This window comes from Podarcis pityusensis, assembly GCF_964106645.2.
Source record: "Podarcis pityusensis genome assembly, chromosome: 5".
In the NCBI taxonomy this organism is placed as follows: domain Eukaryota; kingdom Metazoa; phylum Chordata; class Lepidosauria; order Squamata; family Lacertidae; genus Podarcis; species Podarcis pityusensis.
The window spans coordinates 92,872,143-92,890,014 of NC_138032.1; the positions used below are offsets into that span (position 1 = coordinate 92,872,143).

Sequence of the window (17,872 nt, forward strand, 5' to 3'; positions counted from 1 at the left end):
AGAGAGCGCGAGGGTGGGGCGGGCTGCCTCCCGTCACTTCCGGCCTCCTGTCGCCGTCACTTCCGGCCTCCTGTCGCCGTCACTTCCGGCCTCTTCTCCGCGCGCGGATTCCGAACGGGCGGCCGGCCGAGGGCCGAAGCGGAGCCCCGGGATGGCGCGGCCGTCGCGGAGGTGAGCCGGGGCAGGAGCCTCCCGCTTGGGGGCGTTATGCGGGGAGGGGGCTGGCGGAGGCCCCTGGGCTGCTGCTGTCGTTCGTTTGTGTATAATTTTTCGAAATTATTTTTTAAATTAAATTATTAATTTTTATTTTTATTTTACAATTTAAAGTACTTATTTCTCCATCCTTAAGATATCCCGTGACTTCCCTTCTTCTCTTTCCGTGGTTCATTTTACATATCACAAACCCCTGCATATTTTGCAGAAACAACACCATTCAGTATTCCATTATCCCATTCATCATAACTTATTTACACTGTTGAATTTATCTCTTTTTTTAACCCCCTTTTGCTTTTGAGTGCTTTATTGGTTGAAAACTTTATAACAGGAGTGTACAATAGATATTATAGGCAAAATGAGAAATTTAAAAAATAAACGGTTGTTCATTCTTTAACTCATTCTTGCTTTGTTTAAAGTACTCATTTCTCCATCCTTAAGATATCCCGTGACTTCGCTTCTTCTCTTTCCGTGGTTCATTTTACATATCACAAACCCCTCATATTTTATAGAAACAATACCATTCAGTATTCCATTATCACATTCATCATAACTTAATTACACTGTTGAATTTATCTCTCCCCCCCCCCTTTGCTGTTGAGTGCTTTATTGGTTGAAAACTTTATAACAGGAGTGTACAATAGATATTATAGGCAAAATGAGAAATTTAAAAAATAAACGGTTGTTCATTCTTTAACTCATTCTTGCTTCATACATCCATTTGTGATTAAATTTGTCAAGCCCTCCGATCTTCCGCTTGCGTTCCTTAAATACCCGCTTAAACTTTACTTTCTCCATATTATTTGACTTACTATAAATTTTATTTTATACAATTATCCTATTTGCACACTGAAACTCAGTCAAAACCTGCCAACGGATTGATCTTTTGACAGTGTTCTTTTACAGAGACTCTCTATATATCCCACTCTCTGAACATTTTTTAATTTGTAACGTCTCTTAGCCTTGCTGATAATCTCGCCAGTTCGGCGTACTCTTTTATTTATTTTGCCAGTCTGACTTAGATGGGATATCCTCTTCCTTCCAACCTTTTGCAACTAGAATTCTGCTGTTGTTTGTTTGTTTGTGTATAATTTTTTATTAAATTTTCTGTTTTACAATTTAAAGAACTCATTTTTACATCCTTAAGATATCAGTGACTTCCCTTCTTCTCTTTCCATGGTTCATTTTACATATCACAAACCCCTGCATATTTTACAAAAACAATACCATTCAGTATTCCATTATTACATCCATCACAACTTATTTACACTGTTGAATTTATCTCAATGCTGCCGGTGTTTTCAGCTGTACACAGTTATTCCCCATATATTCAACAAACGTTTTCCAGTCTTCTCTAAATTCTCTTGTTCTCTTATTCTATATGTTAAGCCTGCAAAATTCTGCACTCTTCTTTGGTTGGGACCTCGCTTGTTTTCCATTTTTGGGCTAATCAAACACACAGTAGTGGCATACATAAATAGTCTTTTTTGACACCCGGGAATGTTGTTTGTTCCTTGAATTTGTATACCACCCTTCCCCTGAAGATCACAAAAAACCCAAGGGAGAACACAAAATTCATAACAAAGAAACAAAAAGTCAATATCCTCCCTCCCACAGACACGCTTAAAAGGCTGTTGGTTGTTTTTTTACAGCCATGCCATGGACCGATTGAATGCTTTTGCCTGGCGCCTGAAGATATGTAAAGGGAAACATGCATTTTTATCCATATTTTTCTTTTAGCCGTCTAGGATTCAGAGAGAGAAACTACAGCAATGTAAATCTATTAATAGCAATCTAAAATGTATTAGTTTATTTTACATTTTTATTCATAGATTGCACTTCGTTGTATAGCTGGCTGCCCCTGAATTTATTTCAGTAAGACTAATTCTAATGCTCTTGTTGAAAAAAAATCAGTGAGAAAAATTCAGAGACAGCCAGCTATACAGAAGCTACTACAGCAAAATAATTAGTAAAAAAATAAAGTGAATAATTGTTTCATATACGTATATATGTGTGTGTAATGTATATATAATTGGGCATTGTGTGGCTGCTACAGTATCCTAAGAAGAGTCAAGTGTACGGTTTCTAAATTAATTTTACTTTTACATGTTTCCCAGAATCATCATTTCATAAAGCAGTAGCAATTAAATATGAATATTTTGACTCAAGGGACGCGGGTGGCGCTGTGGGTAAAACCTCAGTGCCTAGGACTTGCTGATTGCATGGTCGGCGGTTCGAATCCCCGCGGCGGGGTGAGCTCCCGTCTTTCGGTCCCAGCTCCTGCCCACCTAGCAGTTCGAAAGCACCCTTAAGTGCAAGTAGATAAATAGGTACCGCTTTATAGCAGGAAGGTAAACGGCGTTTCCGTGCACTGCGCTGGTGCTGGTTCGCCAGAGCAGCTTCGTCACGCTGGCCACGTGACCCGGAAGTGTCTCCGGACAGCGCTGGCTCCCGGCCTCTTAAGTGAGATGAGCGCACAACCCCAGAGTCGGACACGACTGGCCCATACGGGCAGGGGTACCTTTACTTTACTTTATTTTGATTCAAATACAACAACTGCTTACATATGCATAATGGTTCCATGGGCAGACAAAAAAATGACCCCTCTTATGCATTTCCATGTTTTATTCTTCTAGGAATAAGAAAGCAGTTGATTATTCTCAGTTTGGCAGTGTGGATGAAGATGATGACGGTAAGTCATTCGCTGTTCCTTCATGCCAAAAGGGGCAGATTCAGTGGGAAAGTAACATGGAAGCTTGCTGAAACTGTTTTATATGAGTGTAACTAGAAGAAAAATTCATTGTGTTTAAGCTTTGCTTGCACTGGTTCTACAAAGGTTTATCGCAGCTTTTCCCGAACCTGTTGTACATTTAAATATGAGCACATACTACAAGCCAGTGCTATTGTTTTAAGTCTGGCAGGGTACACTCTATACATCTGCTCCCAATTAATATCATAGCTGCAGTATTTTGTACTTCCAAACAATCTTCTGAACGGTTTTCAAGGGTAGCCCATGTACACTGCCATACAATATTCAAATTTGGATGACCCATTCACCAGCACTACCTGTCTTTTACTTGGATTGAGTTTCAGTTTATTAGCCTTCATCAAGTCCATTAATAATCTTGGACTCTGGTTTAGGACTTCTGACAGCTTAACATGAATCTGATAAAAAGAGAAATAAAAGTTGAATATCATTGGTATATTGATGACACTGCACTTCAAATTCTGGGCGATATCTGGTTTGCAGCATCGTGATATATCACCAGCTAACCATCTCAATATAGTGATATATCACAATGACCAAAATAACATCTGAAAAAGCAGCTGGGCTGTGGAGGAAGGAAGGAACAACCAAGAGGAAGGGAAGAAGGCTGCCCGCTTCCTCGGGCGAAGGAGCTCCTGGCCTCTCCCTCCACAGCCCAGCCTTGAAGGTGCTCCACCTTCTTAACTGCCTGTTTGTGTGTTTGCCTCTTCACCCTAGCAAGTGACATGGGCTGCTGCTTTCCTTCCAGTCAGTTGTTCCTCCTGTTACTGAACCTGTCTGAAACTGTCTTTACAATCTGGACTTCATACTTGTTTCAGGCAAAGTATTGAAATATTGCCCAGCTCTACTGTCTGGATATCCTTACCCAGTGCCACATAGTAGTTAGTTTGCATTTTAGTTTACAACATATTAGTTTTTATTTACAGAAGATAGTTTTGTACATACCATGTCCTGGGTAATGAAAGCTGGACAAGCTTGAAAGACTGGCTGGGTACATGAGAGAGATCACCAAAAATAAATGGAAAAAGGAGAAAACTGCTCGATGTCTCCTTCCCAGTAAATCTGATTTTAATACCCTCTAGCTTTCATTGAGGGGACGCGGGTGGCGCTGTGCGTTAAACCACAGAGCCTAGGACTTGCCAATCAAAAGGTCGATGGTTCAAATCCCCGCGACGGGGTGAGCTCCCGTTGCTCGGTCCCTGCTCCTGCCAACCTAGCAGTTCGAAAGCACGTCAAAGTGCAAGTAGATAAATAGGTACCACTCTGGCGGGAAGGTGAACGGCGTTTCCGTGTGCTGGTCTGGTTCGCCAGAAGCGGCTTAGTCATGCTGGCCACATGACCCAGAAGCTGTATGCTGGCTCCCTCGGCCAATAAAGCGAGATGAGCGCGCAACCCCAGAGTCATCCGCGACTGGACCTAATGGACCTTTTTACTGTCTGGATATCCTTACCCAGTGTCACATAGCAGTTAGATTGCATTTTAGTTTACAACATACTAGTTTTCGGTTTTTAGTTACCAAAGATACATACCATGTCCTGGGTAATGAAAGCTGGACGGGCTTGAAAGACTGGCTGGGTACATGAGATAGATCACCAAAAATAAATAGAAAAAGGAGAAAGCTGGTCGATGTCTCCTTCCCAGTAATCTGATTTTAAAACCCTCCAGCTTTCATTGAAGAATTCTTCCTAACAAAGTTCTGAACACACACAGCAAGGCTGCTTCATATGAAATAAGCATAACCTATTGCCTGGCTCCCTGTCTTTGGGGTGCTGAAGAGATGGCATTCTTAACTGGATGCAGCAAACCTCCTCGTTCCCTCATCTCAGCTGACATGCTGCAAGGAGAAATGGGACAGTGGCAAAGGAAGGAGGCAAAGACACCCCATTTCAGCGTCCTTTGCTCACAGCTTGCAGTGGGTGCCACTCGGGAGGAGGCAATGTTAAGCAGAGAGATGAAGTCCCCATTTCCTTTCCCTTGTACTGTTCTGCTATTACTGTGTCAATATCTCCCTGTACAGTGGTACCTTGGTTCTCAAACTTAATCCGTTCTGGAAGTCCGTTCCAAAACCAAAGTGTTCCAAAACCAAGGCACACTTTCCCATAGAAAGTAATGCAAAATGGATTAATCCGTTCCAGAGTTTTAAAACAACCCCTAAAACAGCAATTTAACATGGATTTTACTGTCTAACGAGACCATTGATCTATAAAATGAAAGGAATAAACGATGTACTGCAGTCACACAATCAATCAATCAATCAGTAGCTGAACTGGGTTCCACACAGTCACAAAAACGCAAAATAAATAGCAAAGGCAGACAGACCTCAGTGTAACACACAAAACGGAAGTGTGGCATTCAAAACAGAGCATGTTCAGCTTCCAAAAAAAGTTCGCAAACCGGAACACTTCCAGGTTTGCAGTGTTTGAGTTCCAAGTTGTTTGAGTGCCAAGGCGTTTGAGAACCAAGGAACCACTGTATTTTGTTTTAAATCATCCTGGATTACTGCAGAAGTTCTAAAGCTCTAGAATATTTTACAATACATGCTTTAAACATATTGTTAAAATGGGGGATTTTTAAACAACTGGAAGAACTTGCACTGTTACAGTGCGTCTAATGTGCTTCTGCTAAACAGATGAAGATTTTGCAAATATAACTGCACCTTCAAGCAAAAAAATAAAGAGGACATGCTCTGAGTTGACAAAGAAAAAAATTGAGCAAAAGCCCCCCAAACAGGAGATTCAGTTCCAAAAGAGTTCACCGAACAAAAGGTAAGAGAAATCCATTCATTTTAAATTTACTTATGTGTTTGCGATACAACACTGGTTTTTTCCTAGCTGTGGTTAAGAAACAGGTAGCTGGCTTTGGGGATATAAGTTCATTCCCTTGGAGTGGAGCGAATTCCACTTGCCTACCTAAGATCAGTTCATTGGAACTGATCTTAACCATTATGGAGGTTATAAAATCTAAAACCAGGATTTAAAGTTGGTTTCCGAGCATGAAATAGTTTCTTTGTTCCTTTTTTAATTTGTGTTGGCACTGAGGTTAATAAACTTACATATTGATAATGTGTTTTCCATAACTGTTTTTCAAATTGCTTCAGACTTGCCTTGGATCACAGACTTTACCAGAGAGATTTGGAAGTTGCCTTAGCGTTATCAATGGAAGAACGACCAGGAAGGAACCATAAAGTACAAGATTCACAGAAACAAGGTGATTCTTGAAGACTCTATAGAAACATTTCTGTCTTGTGCTTTTTGCTGCTCTTAAAGTAGTGTTGACATTTTGGGCTGCAGTCCCACATGTATTTAGGACCAGAAATAAAAGACATTTATAATTCTTTTTTAACCAATAAGCTATTTGAGAAATATTGATGTTGATGAAAATCACAAAATGTAGAAGTTCTGAAATTCAGCCACAAAAACTAGAGTGAAATGCCTTCAAAGTTCAGTTAATTATTTTGATAACTTTAAAAAGGAGAGACTGTATCTGGGAATAAGGTGAAGGTTCAAAAGTGTTCATTTCTGATTGCACTGTACAGCCACAGTCTGCTTACACAGGAGTAAAGTTCCCACAGTGTGACTTCTTTTTTAATAATGTCGTAGAAAGATAGTTAATTTTCCTAGCCTGTTACTGCTAAACTTTATGCCATTACTTTGTACCTGACTGTTTCCCATTTCTGGTTTCAGCTGAAGAATCTGAGGGTGATTCCAGCTTCGGTGAAGATGATGATGTTGAATTCGTTGTGAAGAAGAAAGCTACAGGAAACAGAAAAGAAGGAAGGGAGCGAAATGCTGAAAGCAAAAAGAAGGAAAAGAAGAATTCCAAATCAGAGAGGGACTCGATAGGTAAGATTTGATTCTTTCCTGGGTGCCATTTTGGTGCTAAGCTTTCTTGCATCTGGTTTTCAGAGGTGTGTATGGTATGCATAAAATAGCACTTATTTTAAAGCTAAGTGAAACTTGCGCTCCAGGCCTTTTCACAGGAGTGTTTTATGAAATCAACTTCCCAGCCCATGTTTCCATACTGAAGTGCAATCCTGAGAAAGTTAAGAGGTGTGCAAGTGCACAATTTAAACACCTTATTTTCAGTGTGCTCCCGTTGCTCAGTCCCAGCTCCTGCCAACCTAGCAGTTCGAAAGCACGCCAAAAGCTGCAAGTAGATAAATAGGTACCACTCCGGCGGGAAGGTAAACAGCGTTTCCGTGCGCAGCTCTGGTTTCGGTGTTCCGTTCCGCCAGAAGCGGCTTAGTCATGCTGGCCACATGACCCGGAAAAACTGTCTGCGGACAAACGTCGGCTCCCTTGGCCAGTAAAGCAAGATGAGCGCCGCAACCCCAGAGTCGTTCGCGATTGGACTTAACTGTCAGGGGTCCTTTACCTTTTTTTAGCAACTTATAAGGACATACTTTTTGTTAACTGCTCCATCGAAGTATATGTCAGAGGAATGTGCTTGTTTTTCCCCAGTAGCTGTCAAGTTAATTTGCTATTTAGAAGTGACTTCCATATTTCTTAAATATAGCCTCTGTTCTGTATCATCCATCCATTAAAAACGATTTTCCAAAGTTATTTTTTCTTATTTTTTTTAACCATGGGACTACTTCCAGCCAAATCTGAACCAGCTTTGCAGAATTTGTCAAGTTCTCTAGAACAGATTGGACAGCCTTTGACAGCATCTAGCACTTCTTTGGCCAAGAAGCCTAACTGCACGTCACCAGGTATATTCAATGCATACACTGTTTATATGGTTGCTTAGGATACCTATATCTATGCAAAATCATTGTCTGAAAACCAGGATAAAAATATAATCATTAACTCCACCTATTTTCCATGTTCAGGTAAGGCCCCTTAGGAACCATGGATAATGAAAACCTTTTTCCTCAGTAGCCTCTGGCTCTATTTTTGCCAGAAGACAGACTGCTGGTTTTGGACAATTTGCTGCATTAAAAGGAATGTGGTGTGGGTAACACAACAACAACAACAATTTATTATTTATACCCTGCCCATTTGGCTGGATTTCCCCAGCCATTCTGGGAGGCTCCCAACAGTATATTAAAAACACAATAAAACATCAAACATTAAAAACTTCCCTAAACAAGGTTGCCTTCAGATGTCTTCTAAAAGTCAGATAGTTGCTTATGATGGGAGGGCGTTCCACAGGGCGGGCGCCACTACTGAGAAGGCCCTCTGTCTGGTTCCCTGTAACCTCAATTCTTGCAGTGAGGGAACCGCTAGAAGGACCTTGGAGCTGGACCTCAGTGAACAATGCAGGTGGAGACGCTCCTTTAGGTATACTGGACCGAGGCCATTTAGGGTTTTAAAGGTCAGCACCAACACCTTGAATTGTGCTCGAAAACGTACCGGGAGCTAACGCAGGTCTTTCAGGAGTGGTGTTATATGGTCTTGGCGGCCACTCCCAGTCACCAGTCTAGCTGCTGCATTCTGAATGAATTGTAGTTTCCAGGTCACCTTCAAAGGTAGCCCCACATAGGGCACATTGCAGTAGTCCAAGCGGGAGATAACCAGAGCATGCACCACTCTGGCAAGACAGTCTGCGGGCAGGTAGGGTCTTAGCCTGCATACCAGATGGAGCTGGTAGACAGCTGCCCTGGACACAGAATTGACCTGCGCCCCCACATGAGTCCAAATTGACTCCCAGGCTGCGCGCCTGGTCCTTCAGGGGCACAGTTACCCCATTCAAGACCAGGGAGTCCTCCATACCTGCCCGCCCCGTCCTCAAAAACATTGAGTCTTTGCTTTGAATTGTCATCCTAAAGTTTCTTGGAAGGAAAATGGAACTGAGACTTTGGGTAATTGACCCAGAAGAGCGGGTTTATTAAAAGGCATTAAGAGACACAAACTGCATAGTTAAGTTACCCACAAGGGGAGGGAGAAAGAGCAGTCATGAGCTGAAGTTGCACAGCTGCATTGTGGCACATGCTCTCTCCAAAGCAAGAAAGGGAAGAAAGGAAGAAAGTGACCTGCAAGATCAGGCAGGAGGCACAAGTCAAAACAAGAGTTTACTTGCTCTAGAGCAGGCACGTCCAACAGGTAGATCGTGATGTCTGGTAGATCACTGGCAGATCACTGGCTCCCCACAAAGATGCTCAGGTAGTTTGGCTCTCCTAAAAAAAACTCAACATTTTTGCCCTGCACCCCAAATTGGCCTTCCTCCTTCCTAAAAAAAGCTCAAAGCTCATCAACTTTGACCTGAACCTCCCAAAAGGGGGTAGATCACTGCCAGTCTTTAACTGTGAGCAGATCGCAGTCTCTTGGGAGTTGGCCACCCGTGCTCTAGAGTTTGCTGAGACACATGGAGGAAGGAAGGGGAAGATGGATGCTTGTGGCTGGGCAGTAGGTGCCAATGGCAGGGAGAATTTGCCTTCCCTTGCCATGCTAGAGCTTTCATTTGGCAGGCTCATGGGATGCAGCGGTGCAAGAATGGGCACCAGGCTGGGGCTTCTACTGGACTGCTTTTGGAAAACATGCACACACAAAAACCCCAGAAAAAATATCAAGCCTTTCCAGATATTAGTAGAAGTTTCACTGAGCAGAACTGCAGGGGTTGAGGTTCAGCATGAGCATTCTACTGGAAGCTTCAAGAGAGAACAATATGGGTTCCAGGATGACCATTCTCCAAAAAAGCACACTTAAGTCAAGGATGAAAACAGTTATATAGTATTAGAAGACAAAAGCCAGGGTGTCTGCTGAAAGAGGTTTTCTGTGGAAATGAAAAGGGAGATGCCAAGGCTATTTTTCAAAAAGAGGCATGATAGATGCTGGATGGATGTATTTAGTGCTAAGTGGGAGGTTGTAAAAGGACACAGGACTCATTCCAATGGTACCTCTACTTACATTCACCTCCGGTTACATATCCTTCGGGATACGTACGCGGCAAACCCAGAAGTATTTTTCTGGGTTTTGCCACGTACGCATGCGCAGAAGCGGTCTACTGCCGCATGCGCAGAAGCAGTCCCTCTGGTTGTGGAAACCTCGGGATCCGACCGGAGCTCCAGAACGGATCCCTTCCGCAACCAGAGGTACCACTGTATTGCCAATGTTTTGCCTTGGGATGGAGAGGAGGTTGGCTTTAGGATGCTGAAGAGTTCCATATCCCAGAATAAATGAGGTCAAGGATACCTTCCCCCCTCCCCATTTCACCTTGACAGCTACTAATAGACAAGGTGGAATCTCAGAGACAAAATGGAAACATTGGCACAAACGAGATGATCTGACAACAACAGAAATACCCCTCTGTGTACTAGAAATTCTGCGTTGTGTAGTATTTAATGCTACTTGCTTCAGTTTGTCCACTATTTCTTTCACTGGAGTTTCTTGCATCTTGCAGATTACTTGAACCATGGGTTACCCCACATATTTCCCCGTCTCCCACTGTTTTGAGACTCAGACTTTTTAAGTGAGGTTGCCACTTAATAGGAGACTGGATATATTTGAGGAGGACTCGTTGTCATGCAAAGAGTCCTTTAAAGTTTACCGCCCTCTTGCATTTGTATAGTTAAGGGCTGGATTTACCGTATTTTTTGCTCTATAAGACTCACTTTTTCCCTCCTAAAAAGTAAGGGGAAATGTGTGTGCGTCTTATGGAGCGAATGCAGGCTGCTTTCAATGCGCAGTGATCCCTCTTGCTGTTCTGGCTTCTGAGATTCAGAATATTTTTTTTTCTTGTTTTCCTCCTCCAAAAACTAGGTGCGTCTTGTGGTCTGGTGTGTCTTATAGAGCGAAAAATACAGTAATTAAGAAGATGCACTAGTGGGAGCTTGCTCAACAATTCCTCCATCTCTTCCTTCACCCCCAAAATTGGCTCTGATGAGGTCTGGAAAAACCCCCAAGCAGTACTCAGGGAGGAGAGGGGAAATGATTCTGTTGTGCAAGCTGAAAAGCTTGGAATGACGGAACAATTTGCAAAACATGCTGTGGAATTCCTCTCTAAATATTTCTTCTGAAGCCTCTAAAGAGATAAAATGAGCTTGAGGAAGAGTATGTGCCAGAGATGAGCTTGCGTCTTACACAAAATTGCATGTACAACACTAAGAGTTCACTGTTATGCAGACAGTGAAACATGAATACAATATTCTAGTCTACTTATTTTTCTCAATGTACCTCTCCAACAATCTTTTCAGCTACATCTGGAAGCAGTGCCATGCAGCTGGGAAGAACCCACGGGAAATCGCCCACACAAGGTCTCAGGCTTGGCCTCTCTAGGTTGGCAAGAGTGAAATCACTGCACCCGAGTTTTGCCAGTACCTGAGTACCTGCGCTGGCTTCAGAGGGTTGCAAATTGAAATTAAATCCTTTGGGTGTGGTGTAGAATTTTTTAAAATTGCAGATTTTGTTTCAGGCAATATATATTTATCATTCTGAATGAGATAAAGTTGATGCATTTTAGAAAAGATTTCATTCTCAAAAAGTGTAAAGTGTGAGGTATTGACAACACTTAAACTCCAGTGTTGTTGACACACACACACACACACACTGAAATCTTCAGATCATTGGCTGGCTTAATACTTCATAGAAGTCAATTGTGATCCAGGCTAGTTTCCAGTTTTTACATGCTGCATTTTGAACCATCATGAAGACCAGTTCACTTGTAACTTGGGATATTTTGCTAAAAGCAATATTGAAGTTTCTATCATCCTTTTGATAGAAAACATATTTTCAGAAATTTATGCTGTTATTTTCTGATGTTTGATGTGTGGGTTTTATTGGTAAATGTATATTATGTATCTCTGTCCCTTTTAAGTGAAATAAAATATCTGTATAAAGAGCAAAGAGCTGTTTGTGTTGGCCATTTTAAGTCTTCCTTGTTGACACCTTGAGCAAAATACACGAAACAAAATGCACGAAACAACTGGTTCAGTTTCAGTTTGAGCTGGAGAAAAGTCCTAATGGCTAAGGATCACAACATCAAGCACTTAACGGAAGCCAGTTCCCCCAGCTCCTTCCAGCTGATCTTTGATCACAGTTGCCGTGCGTGCTGGATCACTGCAATCGTTCATTCCCACATTGTATGCCATTTGTTGTCAATCCCTGCCTTGGCCTGTGAAGGAAGCTTGGCTGAAACAGCCTCACCTCTGTCATAACATAAAGTTCTCTGTGGCATGCAATCAAAAAAGTAAAAACAAACAATTGAAACACAGAGTGAAACACAAAACCATTAAGGAGCCGGGGAGCCATATAAAATTTGAGACAGAACATTAGGTGACCTAAGTTATTTAAAGGTCTAGGCAAACTCCCTGGTCCTGAATGGGGTAACTGCCCCTGAAGGACCAGGTGTGCAGTCTGGGAGTCATTTTGGACTCACAGCTGTCCATGGAGGCACAGGTTAATTCTGTGTCCAGGGCAGCTTTCTACCAGCTCCACCTGGTATGCAGGCTGAGACCCTACCTGCCTGCGGACTGTCTTGCCAGAGTGGTGCATGCTCTAGTTATCTCCCGCTTGGACTACTGCAATGCGCTCTACGTGGGGCTACCTTTGAAGGTGACCCGGAAACTGCAATTAATCCAGAATGCGGCAGCTAGACTGGTGACAGAGTGGCCACCGGGACCACATAACACCGGTCCTGAGAGATCTGCATTGGCTCCCAGTACCCCAGTCCTGTATACCTGAAGGAGCGTCTCCACCCCCATCATTCAGCCCAGACATTGAGATCCATCTCCAAGGGCCTTCTGGTGGTTCCCTCACTGTGAGAAGTGAGGTTACAGGGAACCAGACAGAGGGCCTTCTCAGTAGTGGCGCCTGCCCTGTGGAACGCCCTCCCTTCAGATGTGAAGGAAATAAGCAGCTATCTTCTCTTTAAAAGACATCAGAAGGCAGCCCTGTTTAGGGAAGTTTTTAATATTTGATGCTGTATTGTTTTTAACACTTGATTGGAGGCCGCCCAGAGTGGCTGGGGAGACTCAGCCAGATGGGCAGGGTATAAATAATAAATTATTATTATTATTAATGAACGAAAAGATCTTCACTTGGCACCCGGAGACACCCAGATGATGCCAGGCAAGCAGCCCCGGGAAGGCTGCTCAGGTGTGCTACTACTGAAAAGGCCCTCTTCCTGCCCACTGCTTCCGTATGTCTAATGTTGACAGGCAGTTTCGTGAAGCTCGATCACCGTATCTTCAGGAATTCCAACCTTACATGCGTGACACTGTTACATCACAGACACTGTAAAATTCTACTGGTCTGTCATGTACCCTCTATATCCCACTGTTCTCTCTGGAGGCTATAAATACTGGGGGGTGGGGGGAAAAGAAAAATTGGCAAAACCGAAAGGTTACATTAGGATGCCGCTACTTTGATTTGTGTACGTGCTGAGTTCACTTGGTAGCTGGCATTCTGGTGCCTCGTTGACGTTTGCCATTCTTGGGATGAGCTCTTGAGCGTAGTGGGAATGCCACAGAAAAAGAAGCTATCACTCATTGAGCAAAACAAGCAAAGAGTTGCTGAGTACAAGTTGGAGACAGGCGACTATCAAGACAGAACTGGCGCCCCGAGAACCGTTGCTTGCCCTACTCCATGCAACCTGAGTCTCTCTGGGGCTCCCAGTGTGGAAACTGGTGATTCGTTGGAAATCTCATGGAAGACTTTTCTCTCTGTGTTAAGGTCAATGGAGGAATGTTCGGAAAACAAGATGAATGCCTTAGTTCCTCAGCTCATAACATCTCAGCCAGTTCTGTCGAGGTAGGAAAATTCATTCATTGCTTCTAGGTTACTGGCTGGGGCAGGGAAACGATGGCATACTTTCTCCTGCACCATCCATTTTGTACGGCTTTCACAAACTTTCATTCCAGAACAGGAATTTTAAAATGGGCAAAACTCTATAGATTCATTCGTTAACATCCTATTATGAGCAACGGTAACACAAACACAGTACAGTGGTGCCTCAGGTTAAGTACTTAATTCGTTCCGGAGGTCTGTACTTAACCTGAAACTGTTCTTCACCTGAAGCACCACTTTAGCTAATGGGGCCTCCTGCTGCCACCGCGCCGCCGGAGCCCGATTTCTGTTCTCATCCTGAAGCAAAGTTCTTAACCTGAAGCACTATTTCTGGGTTTGCTGAGTCTGTAACCTGAAGTGTATGTAACCTGAGGTACCACTGTAATAGACTCCCCCCAACATGTTAGTAGAACTGAGAATATTTCAAACTGGCCAGGGTAAGGCAGAGGCATGCAAAATCACTTCAGGTGGGCTTCCCAGACTGGTACGACTGAGACCAGAAGTCCTTCACATTCACAATCGTCTTTTCCCTGCTGAGTTACCTTTCATCAGCAGTTTAACTCATTCCTCCCATGTGATTCCTGTGACAATTGGCGCCAGACTTAAGAGCAGCATGGGTGGCAATTCTCAGAAGGCTTATGAGAGGGAAAGTATAAAGCTTTCCGCTCCCAGTGATGTCCCTTGTGCTGCTCAGCTGACTGGGGAACAGCTGAAAGGGCTGAAAAGGAAACTGGACTTCAAGGAGGGGGCCAGAATGAACCATTTTCCTTGGACCCCACTCCCTCTTTCTGATCTTTTGTGCAATGTAAGGTTAGGCAGTGGGCCAGAAGCAACCTAGGTGTTGCAGAGTGCACACTTCTGAAGTAGAGATAGAGGTGACGGAATCGCATTATTTCTTGGAGAACGTACAAAATGCAGCTATGTCCATTCTCCAAGGCCTATATTGGCTGAGGATGTCCGCAATCCCTTCTTTGTGGAATAGATTATGTGCACATTCTCCACAAGACTCGCTAAATGCTCACCACGGCCAGTTGTTACGAAAAGTACCCCTAACATATACTAAAGAAGCGTGCATGCACACGAAAGCTCATACCAATAACAAACTTAGCTGGTTTCTAAGGTGCTACTGGAGGGAATTTTTTAATTTTGTTTTGACTATGGCAGACCAACACGGCTACCTACCTGTAAACATATACTTACAGAGTTGCACTGGGGGTTGCTTCACACACCATGCAAGGGAAAGCAAGATTAGCCACTGAGTGCAGAACTCCATAAAATGTAAAGGGACCCCTGACTGTTAGTTCCAGTCGCGGATGACTCTGGGGTTGCAGCACTTATCTCGCTTTATTGTCCTAGGGAGCCGGCGTACAGCTTCCGGGTCATGTGGCCAGCATGATTAAGCTGCTTCTGGTGAACCAGAGCAGTGCACGGAAACGCCGTTTACCTTCCCACTGGAGTGGTACCTATTTATCTATTTGCACGTTGACGTGCTTTTGAACTGCTAGGTTGGCAGGAGCAGGGGCCAAGCAACGGGAGCTCACCCCGTCGCGGGGATTTGAACCGCTGACCTTCTGATCATGATAGTCCTAGGCTCTGTGGTTTAGACTATTGCACCACCTGCATCCCACGCAGAACTCAATGCTTGGTGCCAAATAAGGGATTCTCAGGTTGCAGTTGCACCCTGGCACATTTGTGGCCAACATGCAAATGTGGCATGGAAGTGCAGGGAGTCTGCGAGTTCTGTTGGGGAGAAATGACAGTGAGTTGCTTAAAAATCCTATTTCTGTTCCTTTTCCCTTGCAGTCCTTTGAGTGATTGTAGAAGAAAAGCAGCAGCTGGAGGAATGTTGAAAACCACCATTTTGCCCTTGCAAATCCCCTCTCCCTACTGCTTTGCACATTAGCAGCAAGCAGAGGGTTGGATTATTGCCACTGAAAGCATTGTACCACCCCCAGTCAGCTAGTACTGGGTACATGATTGTACATGAACTGGCAAAGTTGTTTACATTTTTACTTGTTACTTGCATCAGGATGGAGGTCTTGAAATTTAGTTGCTCCTAACCTCCTCTTAGGGACGCGGGTGGCGCTGTGGGTTAAACCACAGAGCCCAGGACTTGCCGATCAGAAGGTCAGTGGTTCGAATCCCCCCGACGGAGTGAGCTCCCGTTGCTCGGTCCCTGCTCCTGCCAACCTAGCAGTTTGAAAGCATGTCAAAGTGCAAGTAGATAAATAGGTACCGCTCCAGCGGGAAGGTAAACGGCGTTTCCGTGCGCTGCTCTGGTTCGCCAGAAGCGGCTTTGTCATGCTGGCCACATGACCTGGAAGCTGTACGCCGGCTCCCTCGGCCAATAAAGCGAGATGAGTGCCGCAACCCCAGAGTCATCCATGACTGGACCTAACGGTCAGGGGTCCCTTTACCTTTACCTTTTACCTCCTCTTGACTTCTGCTGACTTCCTATTCCTGTTTCCTATGGAAACATTTATGTGGGTAAGGCCTGCATTCCCAAGAACGAACGCTTAGGATGAAAGGAAAGGACCACAGGTGCCTCGACAATGGCATGGCAGTGTTAATCCCTCCTTGGTGCCCATGGGTATTTTATTTGTCTCTGAGATACCAAGAAGGATGAGTCCCAACAGCAGCTGGAGGAAGGCGTTGTTTGCTTCCTGCTCTTGAGTCTCAACCGTGGCAACAAGCAAGGAAAGAGTAGCACTGAGCCGCCCCTTTAAACATATTTGGATCTGCATTGGGGTGTTGTGGTTGTGATGGAGGGTAGGGTTCACCTGAGAAGGAGAATGTGAGCTTCTAAAATATGAGGGAAACTGAATTAAAGTGTGTAGGAAGCTGATTTAAAGGCGTACTGCCGTTGTTGAGGAAGGAACTAGGCCATTTGAATCATAGAAAGCTTCACGTTTTCCTGGTTTTCTTGGTGAGCTCTGAACTATTGCTGGTCGTGCATTGATAGCAAAGTTTGATTTTTAAATATTAACAGTGATAATAGGAAGGGCACTTCCAGTTGTGTTATGTACGGAAGTTCTCACCCTGGGCCAGCAGGGGGATACTGTAGATAGTTTTCACTCAGGTCCACATATGCAAATAAGGGATCGAAAATGACGTTCAGTGATTGGATAGTTACAGAAAATGGTTACTGTTGCGTTCTAGTGGAGCTCTATATAGGCAGGCTGGCTGAACCCTTCGGTTCAGTTCTGTTCTGGCCTGTGAATAAACAAGAGGTGTTTGAAAAATCGCTGTGTCGTCTGATATGTTCACTCACAACTTAACAAGCTGCTTACTAAAAAGAACAAAGCATCAGTGAAAATGTGCAAGTTCAACTAATCATTTTCTCTCCCCCCCCCATCCTTATTTCCTGACATACCCCAGATTATATAACCTATGTTCCTGCACAATATTCTTTCCTTTTAGTTAAACTTTTATTGTCCTAGCTGGCTACATGGCTACTGATTCTTATCTTATTTTACTTTTAATATATATTATCCTTTCTACATTAAAAAAAAAAAACTCTTCTAAGCATGGTACAGTACAAATTATTTCTCCAAACTATTTCAGCTTATATTTCTAAATCTAGAATAACGTTGTTCCTACAATGTTTGCATGATTAATTTTCTCCATGTTTACTCTTTAGGAAGAAGATTGTCACCAAGGCTGAAAAAATAAGAAAAGGCAGATCAAGTGCGCTCCCTGTTATACTGAAGCCTGGAGAAAAAACAAATGCCTACCAAAAGGTAAGCAAAACTAATGTTGTAGCAGTTGTATACCTTTTATTTCCCCCATTTAAATGTAAAGGGACCCCTGACCATTAGGTCCAGTCGTGACCGACTCTGGGGTTGCGGCGCTCATCTTGCTTTATTGGCCGAGGGAGCCGGCGTACAGCTTCCAGGTCATGTGGCCAGCATGACAAAGCCGCTTCTGGCGAACCAGAGCAGCGCACGGAAACGCCGTTTACCTTCCCGCCAGAGCGGTAACTATTTATCTACTTGCACTTTGACGTGCTTTCGAACTGCTAGGTGGGCAGGAGCAGGGACCGAGCAATGGGAGCTCACCCCATCGCAGGGATTCAAACCACCGACCTTCTGATCAGCAAGTCCTAGGCTCTGTGGTTTAACCCACAGCGCCACCCGCGTCCCGTTTCCCCATTTAGCACAATATATAT

General features: G+C 43.8%; 2 protein-coding genes and 1 long non-coding RNA gene across 5 annotated transcripts in view; 2 read left to right on the forward strand and 1 right to left on the reverse strand.

Annotated features, from left to right (window-relative positions):
- Positions 1 to 42: 42 nt before the first annotated feature.
- RAD51AP1 (RAD51 associated protein 1) lies at positions 43 to 11,763 on the forward strand. Its single transcript, XM_081005789.1, has 7 exons — positions 43 to 171; positions 2,850 to 2,905; positions 5,610 to 5,745; positions 6,078 to 6,187; positions 6,664 to 6,822; positions 7,581 to 7,691; positions 11,115 to 11,763. The coding sequence occupies exons 1-7, from the start codon at positions 152 to 154 to the stop codon at positions 11,240 to 11,242; spliced, it is 720 nt and encodes a 239-aa protein (XP_080861915.1). The 5' UTR covers positions 43 to 151; the 3' UTR covers positions 11,243 to 11,763.
- Positions 4,537 to 7,674, reverse strand: LOC308477275. The gene is made up of 3 exons (XR_013986432.1): positions 7,564 to 7,674; positions 6,637 to 6,835; positions 4,537 to 4,551 (listed from the first exon to the last, which is right to left on the reverse strand). It is a non-coding gene; the product is annotated as an uncharacterized lncRNA (long non-coding RNA).
- A 1,401-nt stretch (positions 11,764 to 13,164) lies between the features above and the next one.
- Positions 13,165 to 17,872, forward strand: part of DYRK4 (dual specificity tyrosine phosphorylation regulated kinase 4) — a 56,801-nt gene continuing 52,093 nt past the window's right edge. The window contains exons 1-2 of one of the 3 annotated variants that reach the window (XM_081005465.1): positions 13,165 to 13,668; positions 17,345 to 17,444. In XM_081005465.1, coding sequence (XP_080861591.1) covers positions 13,379 to 13,668; positions 17,345 to 17,444 — 390 coding nt within the window. In that variant the 5' untranslated portion in view covers positions 13,165 to 13,378. The remainder of the gene's footprint in view (positions 13,669 to 17,344; positions 17,445 to 17,872) is intronic. The other 2 variants (XM_081005464.1, XM_081005466.1) reach the window with 2 other exon arrangements.

Coding starts and splice junctions, on each gene's coding strand:
- RAD51AP1 (XM_081005789.1), top strand. CDS start 152: ATGGCGCGGCCGTCGCGGAG. Junction 2,906..5,609: donor TGTGGATGAAGATGATGACG/GTAAGTCATTCG, acceptor TCTGCTAAACAG/ATGAAGATTTTGCAAATATA. Junction 5,746..6,077: donor AAGAGTTCACCGAACAAAAG/GTAAGAGAAATC, acceptor AAATTGCTTCAG/ACTTGCCTTGGATCACAGAC.